The following is a 27,316-nucleotide window of genomic DNA, read 5'->3' on the forward strand; positions in this document are numbered from 1 at the left end:
TTGAATTACAGGACCTTAAGAAGGCCTGATGCTGCAGGAGGTGGCTGTCTGTGAGCCAGTGACTCTTGTCAGTATTTAAAAATCCTTGAATGTGATGGGGGACAAAGACAGTTAAGTCTTGTCCCATAGTGAGCTTGGTGGCTTCAGGAACCAGAAGGGCAGCTACAGCTATTCCCCGGAGACAAGCTGGCCAGCCACACGCTACAAGGTCTAGTTCTTTACTTAAATATCCTACTGGTTGCTGTGAGGGTCCCCTGGGTTGTGTTAGGACTCCTAAAGCTATTCCCTTTCTTTCTGTTATACATAAATGAAAGGATTTTCCTGTAGGAAGGCTTAAGGCTGGGGCACTTACCAGTGCATGTTTTAAAATGTTAAAAAGCTTGTTCATCCTCTGATTTCCAAGGAGTAGATGAGTATTTGCATTTTGAGTATCTTTAATTAGTTGATAAAAGGGGCGGGCCATTTTGCCGTATCCTGGGATCCACAGACGGCAGTAGCCAGTGATGCCCAGGAAGCCCCTTAATTGTTTTGGAGTCTTAGGTAAGAGGTAGGTGGAGATGGGGCAAATTCTGTCCTCCCCTAGGGCCCTAGTTCTTTCAGAGATAATTAGCCCAAGGTATTTGACAGAAGTCTGACACATCTGGGCCTTGGCCTTGGAAACTTTGTAACCCTTAGAGGCTAGAAAATTTAAAAGGGCGGTAGTACCTTGGCTAATGAGGTCTTCAGATGGAGCACACAATAAAAGATTATCAACATACTGTAAAAGAGTACAGCTGTTATAGGCAAAATCTGCTAAGTCCTTAGGCAGGGCCTGTCCAAAAAGGTGTGGACTATCCCTAAACCCCTGAGGGAGGACGGTCCAGGTGATCTGTGAAATCTGGCTTTCAGGGTCTTCAAAGGCAAAGAGATATTGTGAGTCAGGGTGCAGAGGTATACAGAAAAAGGCATCTTTTAAATCTAATACCGTGAAACATCTGGTACTTTCAGGTATTTGGGCTAGGAGAGTGTAAGGATTTGGAACTATGGGGTGTATAGGAATAACTGCCTCATTGATGACCTGGAGGTCTTGAACTAATCTCCATTCTCCATTGGGTTTGGGAACCCCTAAGATGGGGGTGTTGCAAGGGCTGTTGCATTCTCTGAGGAGCCCTTGTCCTTTGAGACTGTTAATGATAGGGATTAGTCCTTTCTGTGCCTCCGGTTTCAGAGGGTATTGTTTCCGGCAAGGAAATAAAGTGCGGTCCTTAAGATGGATGTGGACTGGAGCTGCTGTTAAGGTGCGACCAATTGTCCCTTGTGATGCCCAAACATCAGGGTTGATGTTAGTTTCTACTACTGGGAGACAGCTAGGAATACTTCCAGGGGCTAGGAGAACAATAGTTCCCGTTTCTGCCATAATGTCTATTCCTAATAGAGGAGTAGGGCTTTCTGGCATGATTAAGAATGAGTGGGAGAACATTCGGTCACCCCACAAGCAGCCTAAGGGCTGGGAAAAATATTTAGTAATTGGCTTGTCCGTGACTTCACAGACTGTAACATGTCGATTGGACAGGGTCCCTGGATTGGAGGGGAGGACAGAGAAAGTGGCTCCTGTATCTAGAAGGAAATCAGTAGGCTTTCCTTCTACTTCTAGGGTTACCCGGAGACCTCCCTTCTACCTAGGGACATGCTAACTCTCCTGTATCACTCCTACAGTTACCCCTTTGTGTTACCCCCTCTGGATTACAACTCATGTGATCCAATTACTTTATTGTCAAAAGAATCAGGTTAATTTCTCTGGACCTCTGTTACTTCATCTATAAAATTAGGTGATGATAATCTCTAAGACTTCTTCAGCCCCTGAAATCTCTAGATCTAGTAAAAGCAGTTTAAAATATAAGATAGTGTACAAGTACTAGTACCGTGTTATGATTTGTTACTTTTCAAAAACCCAAACTTGCATCCAAAAATAACAGCAGATTATATCCTTAAAAAGAATTATTCCTCCAATTTTCTTACTTTTCAAGATACTGGAAAGCTTGGAAAAAATTTTAAATATATTTTTAAAATAGTTCCCTCAGTTTAAACAAATATCTGCCCCCAAACAAAGAACAGGGTAAAATGCATATTCTGCATCTTAGCAGATTATAAAAAAACAAAAGCAAAAACAAAAACCTGGCTATGGCCTATTTAAAATTAGAACCTACTGCTTGGTGCCAAGCTTCTGATGTCTGTGTGATACATTTTCATTCATTCACCTTAGATATTCCATCAGACACTACTGTTGAGGATGAAAGTTTCTTCAATTTCAAACACGGATGTCTCCTTATTATTTGCTTCATTAAGTTTTGTTTTGCTTTTTTCTTTTCAGACAGTTAGATGGTACACTTTGGCATCTTGGAGCATCTTGCTGCAGACTTTCTTTGAAACTAATTATATAGAGTCAATGTTTTCATTCCTGTCATGCAGGGTCTCTGGTCCCACTCCCCGCATAAGAATGCAGGATATGGTGAGGCCAAAAAGGAACACCCATGGAGGCATAGATAGGGGAGTCATACCACTATATTCTCGCTGGTGGCTGGGTTGGAGACACAGGGAGCAGGCTCCACACGATCTGCAACCTGCCGTCCAACCAACCAAGCAACCAACCTAGCCACGGCAGTCATATCAGTGGCTAATTGGCTAACTGGTCAAAGCTGATGGCCATCTACTACCAGAGCCAGCAACCCTCCAAGTGACGCTGAGAGCCTGGAAACGGCTCTCTGGGACTCTGTCCCCACAATTCCTTTGCCAGAATCAAAGTATGAGTGCCTTCAATAAAGTTCCTCTAGGCAAGGGGGAGCAGTGGTTAAGATTATGTCTGGGGTAATCTTGTGTGGTCTCTGATGATATTGGGCCCCTTTAAAGTTAAAATGCCCAAGGATAGACCCTGTATTTGGATGTGAGAGATTGCAGTCCGAACTCAAATTGTTACCCTTCCCTGTATCAATGTCTTTGCCTCATTATTTTATTATTTTACTGATCCTTGACTTTGAGCTCAGTCATATGACTCGCTTTGTCCAATAGAATAAGGAAGAAGTGATGCTGTGCCAGCTCTGAGCCTGGACCTCAAAAGGCCTTATATGCTTCTGCTTTCTTTCCTGTGCCTCTGACATTGCCATTAAATAAATACATAAATACATCAATCAATCAATCAATCAATAATGCCTGGGCTAGTTCTTGGGTTCTAGGAGAAGGATGAGAGGTACTTGGAGCAGAGTCAAATGATCCCAGTCAAGCCCAGCCTAGATTAGCAAATCCTCATCCAATCACAGATCTATAAGAATAAATGATTGTTGTTTTAAATCACTACATTTGGGAGTTGTTCGTTCCACAGTACTTTAGAAGCAACAGATTTCTACCTACAGTCACTCCCTTGGTGATCTAATTTATTCTGATGGATTACAAGCATTTATACACTCTGAAGACTCCTGAATTTGTATGGACTACCCAGAACTCACCCATGAACTCTTGGCTGATATTTCCAATGGGCAACCATTTGGGTATCTAATAAATATCTCAACCTTACCTTGCCCCAAACAAAATTCTTAATTTCCCCTGAAACCTACTTCTGCAGTCATCACATTTCAGTTCATGGCAACTCCATCCTTCCAGTGGTTCAAGAAAAAAAATCCTTGGATTTTCCTTGTCTCTATCTCTTTCCCTCACACCCTGTATACAATCCATCAGCAAATTCTTTTGACTTGAACTTCAACAGATACCCAAATCTGACCGCTTGTCACCTTCTCTACCACTGAAGCCCTGGTCCAACCCACCCTCATCTCTTACATAGATTAGTGCAGTAGCTCCTAACAGATCTCTATGGTTCCACCTTCGTCTCTATATAGGTTATACCTCCCAGAGTAGCCCAAGTACTTCTTTCAAAGCCAAGTGAGGAAAGCAATTCATTTGTTGAGAGAACTGGGTCATTTGTCCTGTAGAACTTCCTACGTTCTGGATTTACTAATTGCATCCCCATGGTCCTTTCTCACTTACATGCTATGCACAATGCCTGCATCATCCAGGATGAAAAGTGAAAACACTTGCTGCTTGAAGAAAATAGTCACTATTTAAACTGACTAAAACCTTTCACTAAGTCAATGAAAAGTTATCAGGTACGTGGTAAAGAAAAACTGTTCACAAGTTAGATCCTAGAATAATTCTTCAATAAATGTGTTGTCTGCCCTCTTTCCATTCATATTTTTAAATGTCAGCATTTTTATTCCTGTATGCATTGAACATAGTTCATTAAGGTAAGGCTTATTTGTGTTATTTATTAAAAATTTAGACTTACCTTGAAGGATGATAAAAATGGATTATTGGTTTTAAATATTTTTATCCTAATATATTTTAATAGATATATTTATCTTATTGTCTGTGTCTGAGATATGAATCAATGGTGACTGAGGTATGTTTGCTTTTAATCTTGCTATTTACAATGGCAACTTTGAGTTTAAATGGGTTTATGGCAGCAGAATTCACCCAAATGGGTTCTATTTGAGGTAGGCATTGGACTAAAATAGGAAAATCCCACAAAAAGAGCCTCATTCATGTTTATAGATTCATACAAGCTATTCCTGGTATGAAACTCAAATGAAACCATTTGCAAGCTGAAAGCTTGTGCATTATGAAGTGTTTCTGGAAATAGGGCTATTGGAAATGGAAAGTTTCTTTAAAAAATAAAAATGAGTCACTGTATCTATTTTTAAACGGGGTTGATCCTGAATGGCTGCATATAGCTGATTAGTTTTATTTAAAAAAAAAAATCCTGAGTAAATTATAGCAGAATGAAAAACTAGAGAAACTACCTACCCAAATGCATATCATACCTTCACTCATGCATTCATTTGTTCATTCTTTTACTCAAGGAGAATTTATTGAACTTCTAAGATGTGCCTTACTTACCTTGTGTAAGGGGCTAGGTGAGGTGCAGTAGGCTAAACACAAATAATAACCAGACATGCTCATACTCTGATGAAAATGATCAACTATTAAGAAAAATGAGTCATAGAATGCAAGGAGTTGCAAAGAAGTAAATGTTCAGTGCTTAAAATAAAGGGAAAAAAATAAAAATGTATGGTGATGGAAGGGGAGCTGACTCTGGGTGGTGAACACACAGTGTGATTTATGGATGATGTGATACAGAATTGCACACCTGAAATCTATGTAATTTTACTAACAATTGTCACCCCAATAAATTTAAAAAAATAAAAAAATAAAAAATAAATAAAAAAATAACATAAAGGGAAAGTACGATCGTTTAGAACAGGGTCTCCCAAGCTTGCTGATCATCAGAAGCACGTGGGAGCTTTCAAATATGTATGGTTTTCTTCTAGTTCCTGATGGTGCATCAAGCACATGTATTCCTCTTCAACACTTCCTGGAACTCCATTAAATTATAAAGGAATGAGAAAGAGCAATACATCTCTAATAGTAAAGATATAGAGGAACACAAGAAATTTCAACAGTCTCTGGAAGACAATAAATGGAAGGAAGCATATGGATGGGTAACACTCCGTGGATAAAACTGTAACCCACAATGAACCATGAAAGGGTCCCAGGGCAGGTGCAAATCATTGTCCTGAAGCATTTCACAAAGGTTCCTGATTCAGAGTCGGAAGTACATCGGAGATCTAGAAGGAGAAGCCAGGCTGCAACCAGGCAGGTAGGTTGATAATCTGTACAGGAAATAGTCAGCCTTCCCAGCCCTGACTCCCGAAGTGCTTGGACCATAGAGCAAACAGTCTGCATTTGCCCCTGGGCAAGGCTGAAAGGACTCCGCTGTTGGCAGATTAAACGATCTGAAGAGAGCTACTGTGTGCATTGCTGCTGGACAGGAGGGCTGCTCTTATTCTGCCATTCATTCGGGAGGCTGTTAGCTTGATGACTGACTCTCTGCTAGTTCAATCTACAGCTATGCTGCTGATGTCGTACTTTTCCAAGTATATAGAGCTTCTAGTTAGACATCTCGCCCCACATCAATTATATAAATATCCACTCTAGTTCATTATTATTAAATATAAGCAGGCAACAGGGCACATGGTGCAAACCAGCAACATGAAAAGAAAAGACTAAGATAAAAAGTCAGTAAAACTGACCTCAGAAGAGGACAGAGATCAATTTAGGGAAGGGGGGGGGGATGCTAATTACTGCTAATCAAAGTAGTTGGACAGGCATTTAAACAGAGGCCCCCCCGCCAAAGTTTCTATGCAAAAGTAGCTATCAGATAAAAGAATGAATTCTTAAAATTAAACACATTATAGCCCTCCAAAAACACTCATTGAAAGATAAAATTGAGGGACTATCCAAGAATAAAGAAAAAAACATAGAGACGGAGAATATAAGACAGAAAGCGACCAGGAAATATGGGAGTTTCATAAGGACAGAAGTGCAGGACAGGAAGAAAAATAATAAAACATAAAAATTTCCAGAGCTGATAGGTGTATGAGTGTGCAAATTGAAAAGACTTACGGGGTTCTGACTAGGTGAATTGGTTAAAAAAAATTCCATTACCTGGACCGATCATCATGAAATTTCAAAACTTATTAAATCTTATATCTTAAATTTCAAATCCTATTAAAGAGAAGATTCGAAAAGCTTCAAGAGAGGGAAAATGTTATCTATAAAGAAATAAGAAACCAATTAACACTAAATGTAGAAGACAATGGTGAGCTTTTTTCAAAGTTTTGAGAGAAAATAATTTTGGATCTAAAATTCTACAGCCAATCAAACTATTAATGGTGCGGGTAAAATAAATATTTTTTTAAAAGAAAGGTAAAACTAATATTTTCTGCACAAAAGTTATTTTCCAAAAAGATTTTTAAATATGCAGATTCAAAGTTTGCCTAGTCAATTAACAAATATTTATTGAGTACCTATTCATTGAGTACCCGGCATTATTTTAGATACTAGAAATATAACAACATGACAGAGGCCCTGCCCTCAAGAAATTTATATTCTAATAGAGATAAGCTTCATGCATTCTTTTTGAGAAAGTAATTTGAAGATATACTCCAGCAATACATGGGTTTTAAAAAAAAAAGAAGTTATGAGAAATGGTAGAATTAAACTAAGTAGTCAATGAAAAGAATCTAACATGAGAGAGGTCTGTCACAGTCCTAAAAAGCTTTGGTTCAAATTCGAACAAGCCAGTGTGCTCCATAAAGAATCTCTTATAGCAAAAAGAAATAAAAATAGATTTAATGTAATAGATAAAATGAGAATCAACTAGAAGGTAGAAGTAATATGGTATGGTAGCAATTATTAATGTCCAGCAATATCCAGTTCAACCCTTCCTGGACACAGAAGATGTCTACATTTCTCAGTGTTCCCTACAATTAGGTGGGACTGTATAATTGAGTTCTGGCCAATGAAATGTGAGTTTCATTTTCAGGCCAAGCCTGTTAGGATACAGTGGATTTTCTGTTTGATCTTTTCCCTCTTTGTTAGCTGGCTGGCTGGACTGGATTCAGTGGAGAGCTCTGAAGATCTCAGGGTTGTCAGAGTCACAGCATGGAAACTAACATTCTCCTGATCCACAGTGGATGGTGACATGATCAAGAAATAAGCTTTTATAATGTTAAGCAACTGACTCAGATTTCAGGGTTTTATTTGTTACTGCATTATTTCTTAATCTACCTTAACTACAAATATGGTAAAAAAAAAAAAAAAAAAGAAGGAAAGAAAGAAAGAAAGAAAGAAAGCAAAAAAGAAAGAAAGAAAGAAAGAAAGAAAGAAAGAAAGAAAGAAAGAAAGAAAGAAAGAAAGAAAGAAAGAAAGAGGAAGGAAGGAAGGGGAAGGGAAGGGAAGGGAAGGGAAAGAAAGAAAGAAGCGCTTTTCAAAGGACTCAACAAAATAAAATGTAGAACAACAAACTAAGGATCAAATATAAAGTTAAATGTGGCCATCGGTGAAGGCAAAAGCCAAGTTCCAAGGAACAAATAAACTGTGAAGAATTAAAGAAAAGGAGTTTGCAATGCCAGGAAGGAGAAAAGGAGCAGCAGCTTAAGGAGAAGGCAGAGTTCAAGAATGACCTTGGCAGGTTCATTTATTCATAAATCCAGTGGCACTGTACAAACTACCACCAGAGTCATTTGCTGGTGTTAGTGGAATTAACCCACTTTGGATGTGGAGCAAAGCTACACAATATGCGGAAGTTTGAAAGTCAAGAACGATCTGTGTGTACAAGCAGAGGAGAGACTCTGAAGGGAAGGAGTGGTGATAACGAATAAAGCCTGGCTCAGAAAGAAGATTAGCTTGGATGGCCACCTTTCCCCGTGTTCAGATAGTTCTTTGCAAACCTGTACACAAGTTTAGAGCATTAAGACATCCAAGTCTTGCTCATCAGAAAACACTTATGGAGCAGCTGCATTTATCCAGCGGAGAGCACTGCAATCAATGTAAGGCTGGGACTGTCTGTTTCTGCCCTAAAGGAGTTTACAGTCTCGTTGGGCACACATAAGGTAGAGAGAGCAATAAGAAACCCAAGACAGCACATAACAAGAGCCAAGTGACTGGTGCAGAAAATCAAGTGTCCTTACAGGATTTAGAGGAGGGAGAAAATCTGAGGGTTTGGAGGGCCAGGGCCAGGGGTGGACTTGAGCTGCTGAATATTGAAGGTTGGACAGAGCTTAGGCAAGAAGAGAGGAAGAAGGAGGGCGTTCCAAGTGGGGAAATGCTGTCAGCAAAGGCAAGAAGGTAGGCATTGGGGGCCAAGAAAGGAAAAGAGCCCTGGTATGAGATGGCAAAGTAGGTTGGCTCCAGATTCTATAGGCCTTGAACAACATGTTAGGATTTGGGATGCATTGTGTAGACAATAGGCAACATCAAAAATATTCAAGCTGTAAATGGTGGTACAAAACCTTGTACTATATTTACTTTTCTAGTATTAGTTTTTAAGTCTCTGGATACGTGAGAATACTATCCCAACTCAGTCCTGGAGTAGCTAGCTCCAGGGGTCAATGAGCCTTGGCTTATTGAGAGTTAAGAATAAAAAAGTTCTGTTCTAGAAGATGGAACACCCATCTGCTGTTGCCAAAATTTTTCTTTCCTTGTTACTTGATGTTAAAAGAAGGACACTTCTTAGGATTTCTGAAAATTAATTGCTATCTCCCAAGGGTATTTCTTATGTCTATTGTTATTTACGTAGCTTAGTAAAGAAAAGCTCTCTCTTTATAAATATTACCTTATTAATCTTTGTTGAATCAACCTCATACACTCAGGAAAGACAGTGGAGGTGGGTGGGGAGTTAAACCAAAGTATATTAGGAAGTACGCCTATAGACACTAAGGGATTTGGGGACTGTGAGGGCTCTGAAAACCTGTTACATTATGGAACAGCTTACATTTTCTAAGTAACAGGGAATCTACATGGGTTTCTTGCCATATACTTTCCCTTGATCAGGAAACTCAGGAAACTGTCTTTTCTCTTACATCTTTAGACATAGACATAAGTAAAAGTGGGGCTATTATAAAGCAAGACAGATAGTAGATTAAACTTTTGTTTGTAGCTTTTGTTTCTAGAGGCCTATTCAAGTTACTTCAGGCAATAGGAGTTGACAGAAGAATATATATGGCCATAATAAAAAACAGGAACTTTGTGCAGTGAGCAGTGGGGTTTTGAAGGTAAGAGCAGAGGTTTTGAAGTCACAATAGCCAAAGGTTCAAATTCCTGATTTTCCACTTACGAGTTAAATGACTTAACTCCTTCAAGTTTCAAATAAATGGTTAAATGGTTCCTGCCTCATTGGGTTGTTGAGAGGATTAAATGAAATAATGCATTAAGACACTTAGCACAATGTTTCGCCTTTTTGTAACCACTCAATGAAAGTTGGCTGCTAAGTAATTGGATGATAATGCCATATAAGTAGAGGAATGAGAAAGCAACTACATATAAAATCAGTTTCACCAATGATGGCTTAGTACTGAATTCAAACAGTATTTAACCATGTTTTAAAAGCACACAATTTGGGGAAAATGTGGATTCTTTAAAAAGTCAACCTCTAAAGGGCCATAAAATCTATTTTAATCATTACAACTAATTACAAGGAAGTATAAATCAATACACTTTGCTAAATGGTCTAAAATATGATAAAGAAAACCATCATTAACAATCATCCAGGAAGCCACTGCCCTTACTAGTGAGATGATATAAAAATTGGATGTGAAGAATGAATTTTATTATTTGGAAACTTCAAATGTTAACAATGTTTTCAGGGAAATTCTTAATTTAATACCGAATCATGACTTTTCACAATGATTATTTACTTTACGTAACTTGAGTTTATTACTTCTAAATTATATGTATAACATGTTGGACCTGCTATGGAAACAAGTGGCCATTTGCAGAAAGATATTCTGTGCTCTTAGTGTTTTTTGGATCCTTTCTCAGTTCAAAACCAGCCCACTTTCCATTCTTCCTCTTAAAGCTGCAACACTGTTTCAGAGCCCAAATCAAGACTGGAGTCAAGCTTTCTTCTCCCAGCTGTTGGTGATGGTTATTGGCCCAAGTCTGAAAGTCCCAGGGCTATCACCTGACCACCCGAACTTACCTTGCTGCTCTCTGACTAGGACAGCCAATGCTTATATGAGTTCCTAAGCCATATTGCTCTCACCCTGGCACATCCCTGAGTCAAGAACTGGGTTTGCTTCTTGCCGCTCTATTTATTCTCAATGTTGTGTTTTCCCTAGGTTGGAAGCTGCCCATAAATGCAAAGTGTGCAGTAGGGTCCTGTTATCGTGGATGACGATGAATGACAACTTCCTGCTCCTGAGCTGGTCTCTACTGCTGAGCTCTATTCCCTTGTGGGATCTTGGCTACACACCTGGTTGCAGCTTTGCGAGAACCTTTGAGGCCTCTTCCAACCCAACTCCTGTCCTACCCTAGGGAGCAGATCAAGTTCAGGTCCAGTCCCTTTCCCCATCTTCACCTGTCTATACTGCAATGGAGGATATCAGAGATATTACAGCTGGCTCAGCTGTGATGGTGAGACCAAGAGATTGAGCAGGAAAAGCTTGCCATGGCAGTGAGAAGAAATGAATTTGTGGTTTGACTCTGCAACTAACTAGCCTTCGTACCCACTGGTCTCCCTTAGTTAAATCAAAGGGCTAATGAGAACATAAAATGACATAAACAGAATAACTATGCATTGGAAAGTTATCACAGAAATTGTTACACTGTTGGCTGATCAGAGCCCCTAAATAGAGAAAAGGGTTTTGCGATCAGTCAGAGTTAACAAAAAATCTAAAAAAAAAAATAGAACCTTGTTTCTCTTCAATGTAAGAATTTGGAAGTGGGCAGTCCAGAGCTGGAATGGTGGCTCAGTAGAAGGTCAGGTACGCAGGCTTCCATCATCTTTCTGGGTCTTGTTAGCATTTGGCTCCTATCTTCAGTTACCTCATGGCCCAAGATGGCTTCTGGGTTTCCATGCACGTTACAGACATCCAGTAAGAGGGAAGAGGCAGGGAAAAGAGAAACACTGTGCAACAAAGTCAAGCTCTTTTTATGTGACCTTTCTGAAAGTTCCACATATTTCCACCCACATCTTATTAACCAGAATACAGTCACATGGCCACATGTAACTACAAGAAAGCCTGGGAAATGCAGTCTTTTATTTAGGTGTCTTGCCACCTGAAAATGGATACTGTTGGACATCAACTAGCAATTTGCCACATACGGTCATCTAAAACCAAATGACATGTCAATATTCTTGGAGAGAGTGTTTAAAGTGGTAACAATGAAATGATCTTCTCTTGTGATTGGCTCAAATAAAACAAATGAGTCCATTCACTCAATCAACTAAAATTGTTTTGTGTAGCTACTACATGCCAGGGACGGTGCTCAGCTCTAGGGAGATGGTAGTTAGCTGAAACAAACATCCCCTGCCCCCATAAAGTTTATAGTGTGTACCTTCCCACAAAAGGAAGAGTGTATAATTACAAACCGTGGTGTGTGTTATCAATGGGGAGCCTTCTAAGATGGTCAGACTTGAACCTAGTGTGTTCAACTCTGTAGACAGAGACAAAGGAGCTCTCTTCATCAGGCCTGGAGTCAGCTGACAGTGCCCCATTAAATGATGCTAGTTTGCATCCTTCGCTGGCCATTGGTGTTCCTCTTCTCTGACCTTCCTCACTGCTGACCAAGGTTATCTTATCTCTTAGCCTTAAATGAAAGAGATCCTATCTGCTTGATCCTATTCCCCAGTACCTATGAGAGAGTTCTCCCTCTGTGTTTCGCAGACCTGAGGCTACACTCATTGCTCAAACTAAGGATACTGGGATGTTTGTCCCACTCTCCTTGCCTGTGGCAAATAGATGAGCAATTACTCAAGGCATTCTGAGGATCAAAAGCATCAGTCTGAAATGTCTTTCTGTCCCTACAGGAAATGCTTTTATTGGTTAGGCTGGGATTTCTATTTTGATTTGCTATGGCCCTTTTTGATCTCATAATTTCATTTGGAATTAGATAATTTTATTTGCATCGCTCATATTCTTCATTAGCTAATATTTGGGTTGACCTTGGAATTTTGACATGATAAAATAGTCAAAGGAAAAGAGCACAACGTTTTTCAGCTGTCATTTTTGTGGAGCCACGAATTATTCGTCCTTCTGAACAGTGGCTTTGTTTTTAGCCCCAATGCAGTGCTTTAGATGGATGTTCTGTCTGTTTCCACAGGGCAGCTCAGATAACCCAATCCAAACCAGTTTTAGGGACAAATTCTTTTTGTTACAACTTAGAAGCACCTAGCATTGCTAGAATAGGCAAGAGATATTCACTCTCCTTAATGAGAAAATATATGGGTTAACGATGTTTCCATACCATATGTTGGATTTCCTTTACTCTTTTTCTCTGAAGCTTTTGAGTTTTGGTGTATCACTTCATGGGTGCATGGAGGACTCTAAGCTCTAGTGTTTGCAAGGAATATACTCAGTCTGGAAGAAAAACAACTCGAATTGTGGGGAAACTCTAAGACTGTCAGAATAAGGATAATAGGAGTCTTCCAGAGCTCAGGGAAAGATGGACAGCGGGGCTCTTAAGGAGCCTGGATTTCAGGTGGAGAACTGGAAAGAACAAATATAGTTTCAGCATCCTCAGTAACAGAGACCCGATGTCTTACACACCGAGCTTGGCTGATAACTCAGTTCAGAGCTATGCCATGGTTAATAACTCCAGGCTCTCAGACATACTTGTCAAGTTATCTGGTTCTTATTTCCCTTGCACTACAAGATCATTTCCTGACTTTAGCACTATTAATTCTGAGCCATTTAAAGTTGCAATTGGGAAGAATGACATTTCAGGCTTGTTCACACTGCCAGTTGAAGCAGCTCCAGGATAAAGACCTTAAATTCATCTGCAAATCTGTTCGTTCTCCTTCAGAAATCCCTGGCCTAACTGCTGCTCCTGCTGAGTTTGCCCTGGGTTCTGCAGAAAATGACCTCTGCTGTCCCCTGGTGGCTGGTCACGAAGCCAGGTTTGTGTCCTTCTCCCAGATAATTTTCTGTCACCTCTGGTATTATTGGCTTAAAGTACAAAGCTAAGAATGCTGGGTTTCCATCCCTATGTGAAATTTAAAGTGTACATGGGAGAAAATGCTCCATGAACTTGACTGCCCCGTTACCCCCTAAGCACAGCTGTTAGTTTCAGAAACGTGTGCCATATCTGAAGGGCCATGTCAGCCCCATGTCCAGAACCAGGTCCCTCTTGGAAGAACACCTCAAAGAGAACATCCTGCCCTCCATGGTCAGTTGCAGCCTTTTCAGATTATTTTCTGCTAGTGGCCACTGGGAGCCTGGCCGCAGACACCAGAACTTGGTTTACATCCCGTCTCTGACCCGGCTTCCCCTCCGTCCTGGGCTAGGAAGCAAATCACAGTGAGTTCTCCTTCCTTTGATTTCTTAATGTGGTGCTAAGGATAAGAAAATTTATCTCAAGGGGAAGTTGTGAGCTTTCTTGGATAGGTCATGATAATGAAGAAGTTGCGGACAAGTATCAAATATCATGGTGATACTTTCAAACCTCTTAAAATCTGGCCAGGGGTGCCATTAGTGAGATGCGTCTTCGATGAGGATGGTCTTTGGCAACCTCAGAAGGAGGGCATTCACAGGAGACTGTGCAACCCAGCACTCCCTTCGGAATCCTGGCCCCAAAGGGGTCACAATTTGGGCCCTTGTATGTATCCGAGCAGAGATTCTGAAAGGCAGAATTTTTGGCATAAAATGATCTCATGGCCTTTGCTGCAATATTATAGTAACAGTAAGGAGGAAGGCACAATATGAACTTCGTCGCCAACGCCGTCAGAAGACCTAGCAGACATTTAGAAGACTTCCTTACCCATGTGAAGATCCTACCACGGTGGGAGGACACCAGCTGCTGCCAATGGCCAAAGGCTAATCTAGGCTTTAATAATCATTTTGGAAGGAATTCTGGTTTCAAAAAATAATTTATTCAAATATTTTATGCCAAAATAATTCTAAAAAATGTTAGTTTCTATTAGTTGACCCCAAGCAAATATGAGTTTAACTACATGAACACAACTGTTACTTCATAGTTTTTTTTTATTATAGACTTTTTTTATCCACATGAATGTTAAAGAAACTACAACAGAGTTAAATACCATTTTTGATAACATGATTATATTCTTAATTACACTCAATATTAAACTGTAAAATATTTCCAGAGGAATACAATCTTCATTCATACAGCAGGCAAAGTACAACCGGAGAGGAAGGGGCCACATGTAAGTCTGTCCAGTTTGCTATGAAAAGCAGGTGTGTGTACGGTGGATGCCATCCTCGCTGTTGCACCGTGATCCCCACTCCTAGGACGGGTCTTGTGTTTGCTTTCCACCAATAATCACGTCTTCAAAAGTAAAAGGCAGTCTTTAGAGCTGCCCTCTCCAAGGGTGCAGCACTTGGGACCGTCCATCGATTTCCCATCCCGGTTGGCCAACACCACTCCCGTAACACTCTGGGTTGAGTCGGCCTTTAAAAACACAAAGACGCAAACTTTGGTTCCACCAAAAGATGTGACAAGTATTGGCTGCTCTGGTTGGCTCCCCCCTCCCCCCACGAAGGAATGGCCGCTACAATTTATTTTACATGGCTGTCCATGCGGCTTTGAGGTCACTTGTCCTTGGGTTCTCCTGAACCTGATTTTGTTTTTGATTCCCAAGCCCTTTCAATCGCAGTCTTTATGTGGGTCAGAAGTGCTCAGTGGCAGGCTGTATCTTACAAGAGAACAAGAGTAAGTGGTTCTGTGCACCTGGGAGAAGATAAAAAAAACACAGAATGACAACCTCAGTGTGATACAATCAGAGAATTTAAATACATGTAAAGTAATATTTACATAACCTTTAGAGAAGACATTTTTAGTACAGTTTGGACAAAAACTTTTAAACAGTGGCCATATAGTCATCTTCCTTTTTACACACATTTGCCTATCTTAGGTTATGCATCTCCACTGACATTGAACTAAATTAGGACTAAATCAGAGTGTGATGGTTTGCTATGCCTTCTTTACAGTAAAGCCATTTTGTGGGGAGGGGTCCTAGAATCTCTGATTTGTTGTTGCACAAACATTAAGATAGCCTGTGGTGGTGAAAGGTGCAGACAGAATTTCATGCTCCAGTGTCCTGCTGGCTTTAGCTGGATGGCCCAAGTTACAACTACTTCTGCCCTAGGGTGTTAGGCAACTGTAGAAGTAGCACTGAAAGTTCTGTGATTCAACATCAATAAAACCACTGGATTGGTTATTAACTGCATACTAGTAACTGATATTAGAAAATGTAAATTAGGCCACATTTTCAGGCTATAAATCAGAGGAGAGCCGACAAAGTGTGGGCTGCATTGCTGGGCAGTCTGGCTCAAATCCTGCCATTTGCTAGCAGTGGGACCACAGACAGCTTACTCATCTCTCTGCATTTCAGTTTTCTCAGTAGTAGAATGATAAAAGTAGCAGTACTTCTCTCCAGGGGTTGTTTTGAAGATTAAATAAGATAATCAACATAAAGTGCTTAGAACAGCGGAGCACACATTGTCATTCTCAATGGAGACACTTGAAAGAACCTGATCCTCTTATGTCTGACTATAGAAGAGAGAAATGGATATGACATTCCCCATCTTTATTTTTGATCTGTACAAAAAGAAGCCACAGAATGTTCAACTGCAATCTCTCCACATGCTTTTAAGACCTTTTCTTTGTTGTTATTTTTGTACAAATTATTCTAGAAGTAAAATAAAAATAACAAGAGCTTACCAAAAAAGTAGATATTGTTAGCATAGGGGAGGAAAGTCATATTTTCAAACTCTCCAGAAGGATGCAAAGTAGCAATTAGTGATGCAGAAAATGCAGATATGAGGCAAATGGAGGTGGGTCTGCCCTTGAGTGCTATATATGGTTCTTGAGCAGACTTTAATAAAAGCAGCCCCTTTGTGGGGAAAAGAGAAGGAATATGGCAGAAGATTGGCATGCAAGAGTCAAAATTTTAAAGCTGGTAGAGATTTTGATCAGGTTTGGCTGCCCACGTTTTACAGATAAGCCTAAGACTCAAGGAGATTAAATGATAACATTGGGAGGCAATATGAGATTTAGAAGCCAGACTTCCTCACAACCAGCCTAATGATTCTAGTAGGACAGAGAAGAGGCTTTAGAGTCAAATAGACCTGTATTGAATCCTGGCTTTGTCATGTATAGCTGAGTGACTCACTGAGCCTCGGTGTTCTACTGTATGAAATAGGGATAATAACAGGATCTACTTTGTAGAATTGTAAGGATCAAAGGAGATAATGTGGCCAAGAATTTAGTCTACTATGTGGCATAGTTAGTACTCAGTTAATGATTGTTGTTATTTCCAGCTTGGTCAATGAGTTTCTGTGTGACTATGAATGAGCTATTGCCGATGATTCACTCTCCATGGAAATAAAATGATTGAGTTCTCTGTGAAAGACATGGGTGTTTCAACCAGGTAAAGGGATGACATTTGCGTAAGGTTAAATGGTGCTTGTTAGAAAAAGAATGTAATAATTAAAATAAAATAATAAAGTAGAAGAATTAAAAGAAAGCAATTATTAAGTCAGTGTTAACATCATGGCATTTTTATTTGGGGTGCAGATTTCACACAGATTGCACTGGGGTGTCTGCGTAGGACACAGAAACAACCAAGGTAAGGAAGTCCACCAGGAACAATTCTGGTGTTAAAAGTGGTCCCAGATGAAAGAATAATACAAAAATTTGAACTATTTTTCAAATGATTTCTATTGTACGCGTGAGCTCACAATGAAGCAAATACACAGAGCAGTAGAATGTCTACTAGGACTTATTTTAGGAGGTAGTTTGGGGATAAATAAAATAAACTACACTTTACACAGCTGGTAGCTAAACAAACAGAATTCATTGCCCCAAAGGGAACTGTGCCTAGGTTGAAGAAAGGTTTAGATAAATCCGTGGGTAATGGATCTTTAAGGAGTCATCAAGGGAAAGTTAAGAGTATTCAGTGTATATGCCTCAATTTTGAGGTTGGTATCGTTAAAAACAACAATTTGGCTTTTCTAATGGAATTACACAGTTAGTAATCTGGTCTGAGTGAACCTTTATTTTGACTCAACATGGAATTTCTTATGTCTTAATGTAGGGCAAAAAAGATTTGTAGAGCAGTGATATGTGGCGGTACTTGCTCAGCTTATTAAGTGGATTGCCTGTGGTTTTGAAAAGCTTCCTCCTCTTAATAGTCATATTGGAATCCACTGGGTGGCAAGAACACAGCACACTACCTTAAGGGTCACTCTTGCATAAGACATTAATGCATCAGTCCCTAATTTGGAAACCTGTGGTCACTCAGCAAGACAGAATTTGTCTCTCTCCCTTGGTGTAATGATTTTTATTTTGTAATCTCTCTTGGGGTAATTCCTTGCAGGCTTGGCATGTGGAGAATCAAATACTGCCTCTAAACAATATGGTCGTGATTCTCTGCTTGGCTGATTTAGCTCAGCATTTAAGTAACCACTAATCTTCTGAAAGCACCAGGGTCTACTTAGAGAAATCCCTGTTGTCTGCAAGGATGGAAACAAAATCAGCATGGAGGAAGCATTAGTTACTAAACACAAATCAATCTTTTTTTTTTCACCTAGCTGTATGCTATGTCACCACCAGAGGCGTGGTTTCTGGGCAGTGAATCTTCGTTTTGTAGGTGTAAGAGCCGCTTATGTCTGACAAGCAAGGAAGATTAGTTGGGGAAGTGGAAGAAGTAAGAAGAGAGTTTACTGAAGTTCCTAAGTGTAAATCAAACTATATTCTAATGGATGAATCTCACAAACATGGAGTAAAATAAGCCAGATAAAAGAGAAGATTCTATACAATGTCCTTTACTAAAGTTTAGAAGCAGGCAAAGCTAATCTTTATTGGGGGCGGGGGAGTAACTGGGCAGGGATACAAGGTGGCTATCTGGGTGCTGGAAACCTGAGTTCATCTGGTGAAAATCCACTGAGTTTTAGTTTGTACACTTCATGATTTGTATGACTAATATGACTTTATCATTTGTAGACTTTGCTGAATTTGTTATACTTCAATAAAGGTTATTCACAAAAACATCCGAATATAGTCTCTTTGATTTGAAAGAAAATTAGTTTGACACTTTGGGTTTATTAGCATTAATTTGGATGTGGCTTGCTTTGATTACCTTGATTTTTCTGAGTTAAAATTTACTGGAGTGTGAATGTTCTACAATTATTCATTTCACACTGCTGGTACAAACCTCTCTACTATAATGAAAAACTACCCAAAGTCAACTTCAGACTTAAGAAAAACACTTGAATCTACAGAATGAAGCCAAACTCACAGGCCCCTTTGCCTATGGCTTCATGGAGATGGAAACCAAATAATTTATTATTTGACCATCTCTGCTACAGAGACATCTGCTCACAGAAGACAGGAAGTGCATTCATTAGGAGCAAATAGGCACTGGATCTAAAGTCAGGAGCTCTAGAATCTCTTCTTGGCTTTGCAACACAGACATAAAATATTCTATCTCTCCTCTCTGTATCTCAGCTCCCTGTGCATAAAATTAAGAGAAAGCATATGAATGAGAGTCTGTCTTGGAAAGAGTTTTAAGCTCCTGATGAAATGTGACATAATTATCATGATTTAAGACAAATACTGAAAATTATCACTAATAAAGACGACGGCAAGAAATAGGCTTGTCACTTGCACATGGTAGAGAAGGCTTTTGATATACATAAGAAAGGCATGAAGGAAAGAAAAGGAACTAAGAGTCTGTATTGTATGGAATTCTTTTTGCCAACAAATTCTATGGAGTTGAAAATATGTTCCAGAGGGAAGAATCATTCTAATGGGAATGGATCCAACTGATAAATGATCACAATCCTAGCTGGCCGTGAATACTTACAAATACTACCTCTGACATCTGAGTTTTTTCCTGACTTAGCAATTCCAATTGTTAGGTCATCCTAAGGTATTGTTACAGAAACTACAAAGTCCTAGTATTTGCATTCCTTCAATTCTAATAATTATATATGTCTTCTTCCAAATAATCAAAAAGTTGCTTTTGAAATGTTTCGTTATGTTCTGAATAGAGTCATTGAATTTTGACTGTCTTCTTTTCCTTAGGAGTCCAGAATACTTTTTTCTTTTAAGTTGTGCCCATGGATGTGAACTTGAACCTGGCTTTAGCTCTAGAGAAACTGTTATTGGTTTAGGAAAACAATAAATCACTGTTCCTAGAGCAGAAGTCCTCAAAGGTCTGTATTGCCCCTAATTGTTCATATCTCCATCTGTCAGCAATTCACTCAAAGTCAGATTTTGGGAAGACTTTTTGGAAGCAAAAGAGAGACTGAGAAGACGAAACACAATAAGCGTGACTGCTGACAGTTTCCTTCAGAGGGGCAGTAATTGGGGTGTCAGGTAGAACCAGAAAGAGCAGAAAACCTCAAAACAGAATGAAGATCACTTCTGCAGACTGAATAGAGAATTTCCTTAGTTTTCGAAATTTTCTGTGGAATTTATAAGACCCACTTAGCCATTCATTTAGGAAGTCCCATGCCTAGATATAACAAAGTTCATCAGTATACTGGCTTAAACACAGAATACAACTTGACCAATCCGTCAGGCTGTTTCAAATACATCAATAAAGAACACGGCCATGCAACAGCGATGCAGAGAGTTAAGGAAATATCTCTTTCTTCTGGTGAACTCACCTTTTAGCTTTTGCTGAGATGGGCACCAAGCTTTTCTTTCCTTATCAAGCTTGCTGCATAGGGGATCTGTAAGATAAAAAGAAGCAAAACTCTCCAGGTAAGCTAAATTTGGAGACAGATGTGTAATGGAGAGCTTTCATCATGCCTAACAATTTGAATGCCAATGGATCCTCCCTGAGGAGAAAAGGTCTCCATCTGCTCAGCAGTATGGAACTTCTGGGATATACCAATTCCTAAGGCCTGTTAAAAAGCATGTCAAGGACAGAACAGGTGGTCACACCGGATTGTTGCTACAGCTAGTCTCGGAGGTTATTATGCGATATTTTCCTTTAAAAACTTTTTTTTATATTTGCATTTAATAATATGGTATCCTTATTTTTTATTTAGGTACAAAAACTAATTTGTGATGTTATCACGTATATCTAAGGTTACAAAACAAGAATGTGATTACAAACGAATTCAATGTAGTCTTTCTTTTAATTAGAGTGATAAAATATGCTACCATTACGAATCACAAATAAGAGTAACTAAACACAAACTATCACTCTGGGTAATTTCCCAATAACTACCAAGAAGCATCAGAAATAATTGCACTGAATGGAAAACATGACCCTGGATAAATTTGAAAAGTACTTTTCACTACTGGGGCGTTGAATGAAAGCCAATCACATTTGATATGTGCAAGTGGTTGAAATTGGACAATATGTATTATTTAGATTTGCCTCTGCACTAACCCCAGTTAAAGGACTCTATCATTACGTTACTTATCATCATCATTACAAGGCTGAACTCAGAATTCTAAAGATTCAAATCATTTTACACTTAAGTAAGTATTCAGCCTTCTAGAATGTAACACGAAATTCAGCTGTCATGTAAAAGCAATGAGGGAAATAAAATTATTATCATTCAATGAGGCAACATTTTTGAATACTGTTATATACATCTCCCTTACTCCCAGCATATTTGCTTTGCTCTCCTGATCTACCAGTCCATAAATATGAACTTTTATTAATGGGAGGGAGCTACAAGCATATGATGAAGTTAGTGACTAAGATTAGCTGGACATTTTGCCGTAATAACTGGTCAGTTAAGTCAAACAGTCTTTCTTATGGAAAACAAAGGACAAGACTAAAATAACCATCTCACTATTTTGATACGCAACCACAACATAGATGGATCCAACAGGCACATGTCTGATAAAGGGCATGCACAGCAGCACTGAAATTAATGATTCATAGAGTACCATAAAAAGTTCAGTGTCCTAATCTCATATTTTAGGACATGAGCTGAGATCAGCTAGATAGCTATGACAAGAATAGCTACATGGGAATCTACTCTAGTTACCTCTTCTTTTCACCCTAGGTTATGCTATACCTGCCATTCACAGAGATGCACTGAATCTTGATTTTCCATTATGGTGCATGCTGCAATGTGCCAAAATACATGGATCACCTCTCTCTTTAGATGCATGATATAACAGAGACTTGAAAGGAACTATAATATTTAGGATAACAAGTAGAAATGATGTAAACCTTGGGGTATGAGGAATTACCTAATAGAATATATTTGTGCCACTCTCACATTTAGAAAGAGTCCTCAACATCAAGATTACATGAAATAAAGATTGAGTAAGTGTCTGCTCTGTGCCAGGCACTTTTTGAGGTAAGTTACAATCACCATGGGCCATTTCATCAAAGCCACTAAACAACTCATCCTAACCCAAAGAAAACTGCCTGAAGGGTACTACTTTCAAAGCTAGGTCAGAATGCCTTTTTCTTTCTTCCTTTTTCTTTTTTTTTCCCCTCAGAAAAAAAACAATGTAGCGTTTCATTAAAATGGGAAGCTGAGGAAAAGAAAAAAGAACTCAGAAAAAAAGGACATTTCCAAATAACCACATTTGATCCAAAATCTCCAGACTGGAATTTAAATGTGTGTAGAGAATTATCCCCACTCAAACACTGATTGTTTCATTTCTTTCATTAAAACAAAATGAAATAAAAGCTGGACAAAAACAAAGACAAAAAAGCAAAAGGTTGTGAACTAAAAATCATGTATTTTTAATTCTAAGTCCTAAATCATGAATGATAAAGAATTATTAGCAAATGGTTCAATTGTTAATGACAGCCACCCTATTTCATTTATTTCATTGAAGTTATTATATAACTTCTAAATTACCTAGTTGGCTCTAGTCTATCAAAAGTATTGAGGTCTCACCAAAATAAGATAACTTCTTAGTTTGTGCCAAGAGAGAGTTGGACTGAACTCAGACATTCAAGTGGGTCAACATCTTGAAAGCAGAAAGATGAGAAGAGGCTTTATAACCAAGCAACAAGTGACTGCATTGTCAAAATGGCAATAGATCAATAATTAGAGAAGAACCCACTGTAGCCAAAGCCTGGCTACTGCTGGGGAATCTTAAGGCAGATTCCATGGAAGTTCAGACTTGCAGGGACCTCCTTTTGTTGCACATTTAGCCACAAAACCAAAATCCTCTAGTGGCCCAGGGATGTTTTTCTAAAAATATAGTTCAAAAACGTAACCATTTTACCTACTTTTTTTAAAAAAAACACGTAAAAGATATTTTAAAAATTCTCTGCGTAGAGACGATAGAAATCTGGGCAAGTTCCCATCCTGATGAACACTGGAGAACCTCCAAGAAAAGACCACGGTACTGAAGAGCTGTGCCCTCATCAGAGGGAGCTCTGCTCCTCCAGCAATGGTGAGATCTAGCTCACTTTTCCATGCAAGGAAGCACTGTGCTCCTGCCATCAGGAAGTTGTAAACTGCTTGTTTGTAAGTCTACAGTGACTGGAGCATTAGTACTAAATCTATTAATCGAACGTTCTTTTACTTGAGACTTTTTGTAATGGAGAACTTGGAGACCCTTTCCCCTTGGTTGTGTGTGACTGCAGCATTCTGGAGAAACAGCAGAGGGCACTTCAAGACTAGCACATTTGCTCTCTATGCGCCTCTAGGAAGCGATCTAGCAAGTTCAAAGGATGTGAATATGAGTCCAGCCATTTATCATGGGCTCTGTTGCAGCACGTCCTTCAAGAACTATATCTGAAAAAGAGCATGTCCTCAACTATGAGAGGTAAGGTCTGTATCTTATACTACAGTAGTACCTTATACAGAAATGCACTCGCTTAAAAAAACTGCTGTCGAATTAGCAATGAAAAAAAAAAAGGTTATCAAGACATCTTAACAGTCTCAGCTCACGCTGTAAATTATATTCCAGTCCTTGGAAAAACCTTAATCAAAAGGTTATACAGAGTAAAATACCTTTACCTTCTTTTTTATGTAAAAAATTGAAATATGATTGACATAAATACAACATTGTATCTGTTTCTTCACCTTCTTTTTAACCCTAAGGGGTGATGAAGTTTGTTCTTAAAGTGGGACACAGTTTTTTCTAGAATCACTACTCACTCATGAATGAGAAACCTGTGGCTCTTTATTACATTGAACAGTAACGTCATCAGGAACTTGCTAAATTCTGTAACTCTTTAATTTGGTTCATAGTGAGAGGAATATATTTCTTCATTGGTATAAATAAATCTGGTTTAGTCATAAAAACATTTTAAACATTTGAAAACCCAGGGCAGGGGTGGGGAACTTTAACACAAATTGTGTCAAGAAGTATAAAACTAAGCTATTTTTTTTTTAAAAAAGTTAGCTTGTGGTCATGTGTAAATGTTAAATAAACTGCCTATGCTTTAAATCTGACATTGAGATAAATGCACATTCATTTATAAATGCACAAAGAGAGTCAATCGTTTGTCTCTCTAGTCATCACAACTTTGCATTTAACAAACTGGAAAAGGAAGCAATGGTGCAGAAATTATAGTCAGCGGAGAATCTAAAAATGCAGGAGCCAAAGAAATTCATAAGTTTTCTTTCTACGTCAATGATACCCAAGATGCTTTCAATATAATCTTTTGAATAAGAACACTGTGTAACAGCATAGTATAAATGCATTGTTGGTCTATGGGACTCGTTACAAAATATGATGGTTTTAATATATTTGAATTCTCCATTACTGCAGGATAGAGTGGGTTTTTATTTCATCTAAACAACAACAAAAAAAGCCTATTCTGTAGGCAGACGACTATTCTGTAATATATGCTCTGTAAACTTTAAATATAAAATAATAAAATAATTTTAAGTGAATTGTTTGGTTCTCAGGGAGCAAAGCAGGTAACCATATTTACTGATGAATTAGATCATTCACCTAAAAATACCGAGAAAGTTGGTAACTGTGATACCAGCACCTTCTTGATACTCTTTAGACATAAGTTTCTAAAGGCATTTCCCCACAGGTGATAATTCCCATTAGCAAATAAAACAAGCTGAATAGGGACTAGGTAAATTTCTATTCAAGTAACCTTGAGTCTGCTGCCTCAATTCTAAAGCAGATAGTATAATGTAAACACAGGTTCTTCCTGCACAAAAATATCTCCAGCCACCAAAGCTTAAGTAGTTCCACTATTAAAGTACTACTTTAAGAAGGGACATGCCCTTCAATCAATCACTCATACTGGCATAGTATTTTATGACTTGCATGGGCATTTCATGTTTATTACACATATACACCTTACTCTGTCCCTATCGGGGCACTAGGTTAGACCTTACAAGAGGTCCCTTTGGTTGAAGAGCTGACACTTAATGAACTCTATGGGATGAGTCTTGAACTCAAGTTTGCAGACCTTAAAGCGTGAGTCTTAGTCACAAGGCCAGTACAGTAATATACAAGCTCCACGTAACTCAATAGTAATGCCTTCCTTTAGTGTTTATAGTAGTAGTTACTCAGCATAAAAGAACATTTGAAGAAATCAGGACCGAACCAGGGCAATTTGGGAAAATATTAAGAAGACAGCGACGTGAGGATATCAGAGTTGGGGCAGGGGCTCTCCACGGGTGGTGATTCACTTAACAAATGTTTACTGATAGCTATCTGATGCTAGACACTGTCCTGGGTGCTGGAGGCAGCAAGAAAACTCTTGGCATGTTAGGGGGTAAGGGAAAGAATAGAAGGAGAAGAAACAGGAGGGACATATCATGTCTATTTCACCAATTTTTACGTTGTTAGCCTGGATGTGCCTTTGTGGATTTCAGGAATTATACCTGCAGGGCTGGGGGGAAAATTTCTACCTTCTCCCAAAGAATTTAATTTGCAACCAGAAATAATTTACTATCTAGTAGAAGGTGAGTTAATAACACTTGTCTAGATAAATAAATACATATGACCAAATATTTTGCAATACAGAACCATAAAAATGTTTAGTAATACCAATTTGTATCGTTCATGTACCAAATATGTCAAAAGACATAAGACATTCTTTTCTTCTACGTATCAGTACTGCCTTCTTATTACATGGATGCAATATCATTTCCTCTTTTACTAAAGAAACCAAATGTCAAAGAAAATTAAGACATTAAAATTATATAACTGGCCTTAGAGAGGGGCACTGAAATAGTTTCTTTTCCTTTGTTTTTCTTTTAACTTTTATTAATTTAAGTGTGTTTTTCCAGGACCCATCAGCTCTAAGTCAAGTCGTTGTTTCAATCTAGTTGCAGAGGGCACAGCTCACAGAGATACACATGGGGATCGAACGGGCAACCTTGTTGTTAAGAGCACTGTGCTCTAACCAACTGAGCTAACTGGTTGCCCCAATAGTTTCCCTTCTTAATGCTCATTTTGCTAGACTCACACCACGCCGAAATCACAAAATTTTGGTTGCATATATGACAATTTTTGTTTCAAGAGTCTGAAAACAATATCCTGAGTAAAATCAGTAAGGTCTTAACATTTTGTATCACTTTACTAACAATTGTCACCCCAATACACTTTAATTACAAAGAAAAATTTATATCCCTCTACCTCCAATTCTATATTTCAGTTCATCCTCTGGACAAAGAGAACAAGTATATTCACAGCAAGTAATTAGTAGCTCTTATTTTCCAGATATCAAAAGCTAAAAATAGTGGATACATTTTTTTAACCTCTGCGGGGGAGGGGGAGGGTTAATTGTTCACTGATTAAGAAAATCCTTTTGCTTTCCAGTGAATTTAGGTGCAGAAAACACTACACACTAAACCAAAAGAAGGAGAAAGATCCTGTTTAAGAGGCGTCTTATGTTGAGGTGGTTTTCAGAACTGAGAATTGGGAACCAGCACTTGAGATCGAGGAAAACCTCAGGGTTAGAAAGACAAGAAGCACTTTTAACAGAGACCCCAGAATGGGGAGAAACACCATGAAATACAACGTGACTTTAAAAATGACTCTCAGCAATCTCCATTCCCACAAACATGATTTCTCCCATGGAGAAAGGAAGCATTAACAACCATCTTTCTTAAATAGTCCTGACAGAGAGCTAGATACCTGGCTCTTGGGACAAGACAGGTGGCTATGCAAAGATACATACTTAATGGTATAAGGATGACACGGGACCGGCTCTGAATGCCGAGCAACCCAAATTATAGCAATCATGCTGTGAATTATACTGAGAACCAGTGTATGTCTTTATCCAGGTGATTGAAAATACCCTGCAAATACTGAGCAGAAATTTCTCCATTGTAATCATGAAAATGAGGAAGCTGGGGAGACTGGTTTAAAAGCACTAGTGAATAATACCAGGTATAGCTGCGTGGGGACAGAGGGCAAGGAATCCATTCAGAAGAAAACAAAAAGCTAGACTATTTATTTATCAGACATCTTCCTGTTTTCCTGTTTCTGCATAAATAGATCTTAGTCATGTCCACTTGTAGACATGATTAGAATAGAGTGAGTAACCCACTTCATTTGGAAATAGGTCCCTTCTTTTCATCTTTCAAGTGAACTGAATTTATTAATTGTGTTATACTAAGTTCTATTGCCAGTGGAGAGCCTGGGTCAGGTCTGGGTAGTGCAAGGAGGGGGAAGATGGAAGACAATTGCCCTTCACTGGGCTTCTAGCACATCCCAGCACTGCATTCGGAATTTTGCACAGTGAAAGACGATGCAGGTAGCTCTGGTTTGCCCACAGAGACAATTCACACATCTGTCTATTAACACATGGTAGGTAGTTACGTTCAGAGGAAACGTACTGACACAT

General features: G+C 38.9%; 1 protein-coding gene across 2 annotated transcripts in view; it reads right to left on the bottom strand.

Moving 5' to 3' along the window:
• Positions 1 to 14,552: 14,552 nt before the first annotated feature.
• Positions 14,553 to 27,316, bottom strand: part of SKOR2 (SKI family transcriptional corepressor 2) — a 50,451-nt gene continuing 37,687 nt past the window's right edge. Inside the window, exons 8-9 of one of the 2 annotated variants that reach the window (XM_033135660.1) lie at positions 20,223 to 20,288; positions 14,553 to 15,276 (exon numbers count right to left, since the gene is read on the bottom strand). In XM_033135660.1, coding sequence (XP_032991551.1) covers positions 20,226 to 20,288 — 63 coding nt within the window. In that variant the 3' untranslated portion in view covers positions 14,553 to 15,276; positions 20,223 to 20,225. The remainder of the gene's footprint in view (positions 15,277 to 20,222; positions 20,289 to 27,316) is intronic. The other variant, XM_033135661.1, reaches the window with a different exon arrangement.

Source organism: Rhinolophus ferrumequinum, chromosome 19, assembly GCF_004115265.2.
Source record: "Rhinolophus ferrumequinum isolate MPI-CBG mRhiFer1 chromosome 19, mRhiFer1_v1.p, whole genome shotgun sequence".
Taxonomy (NCBI): Eukaryota; Metazoa; Chordata; class Mammalia; order Chiroptera; family Rhinolophidae; genus Rhinolophus; species Rhinolophus ferrumequinum.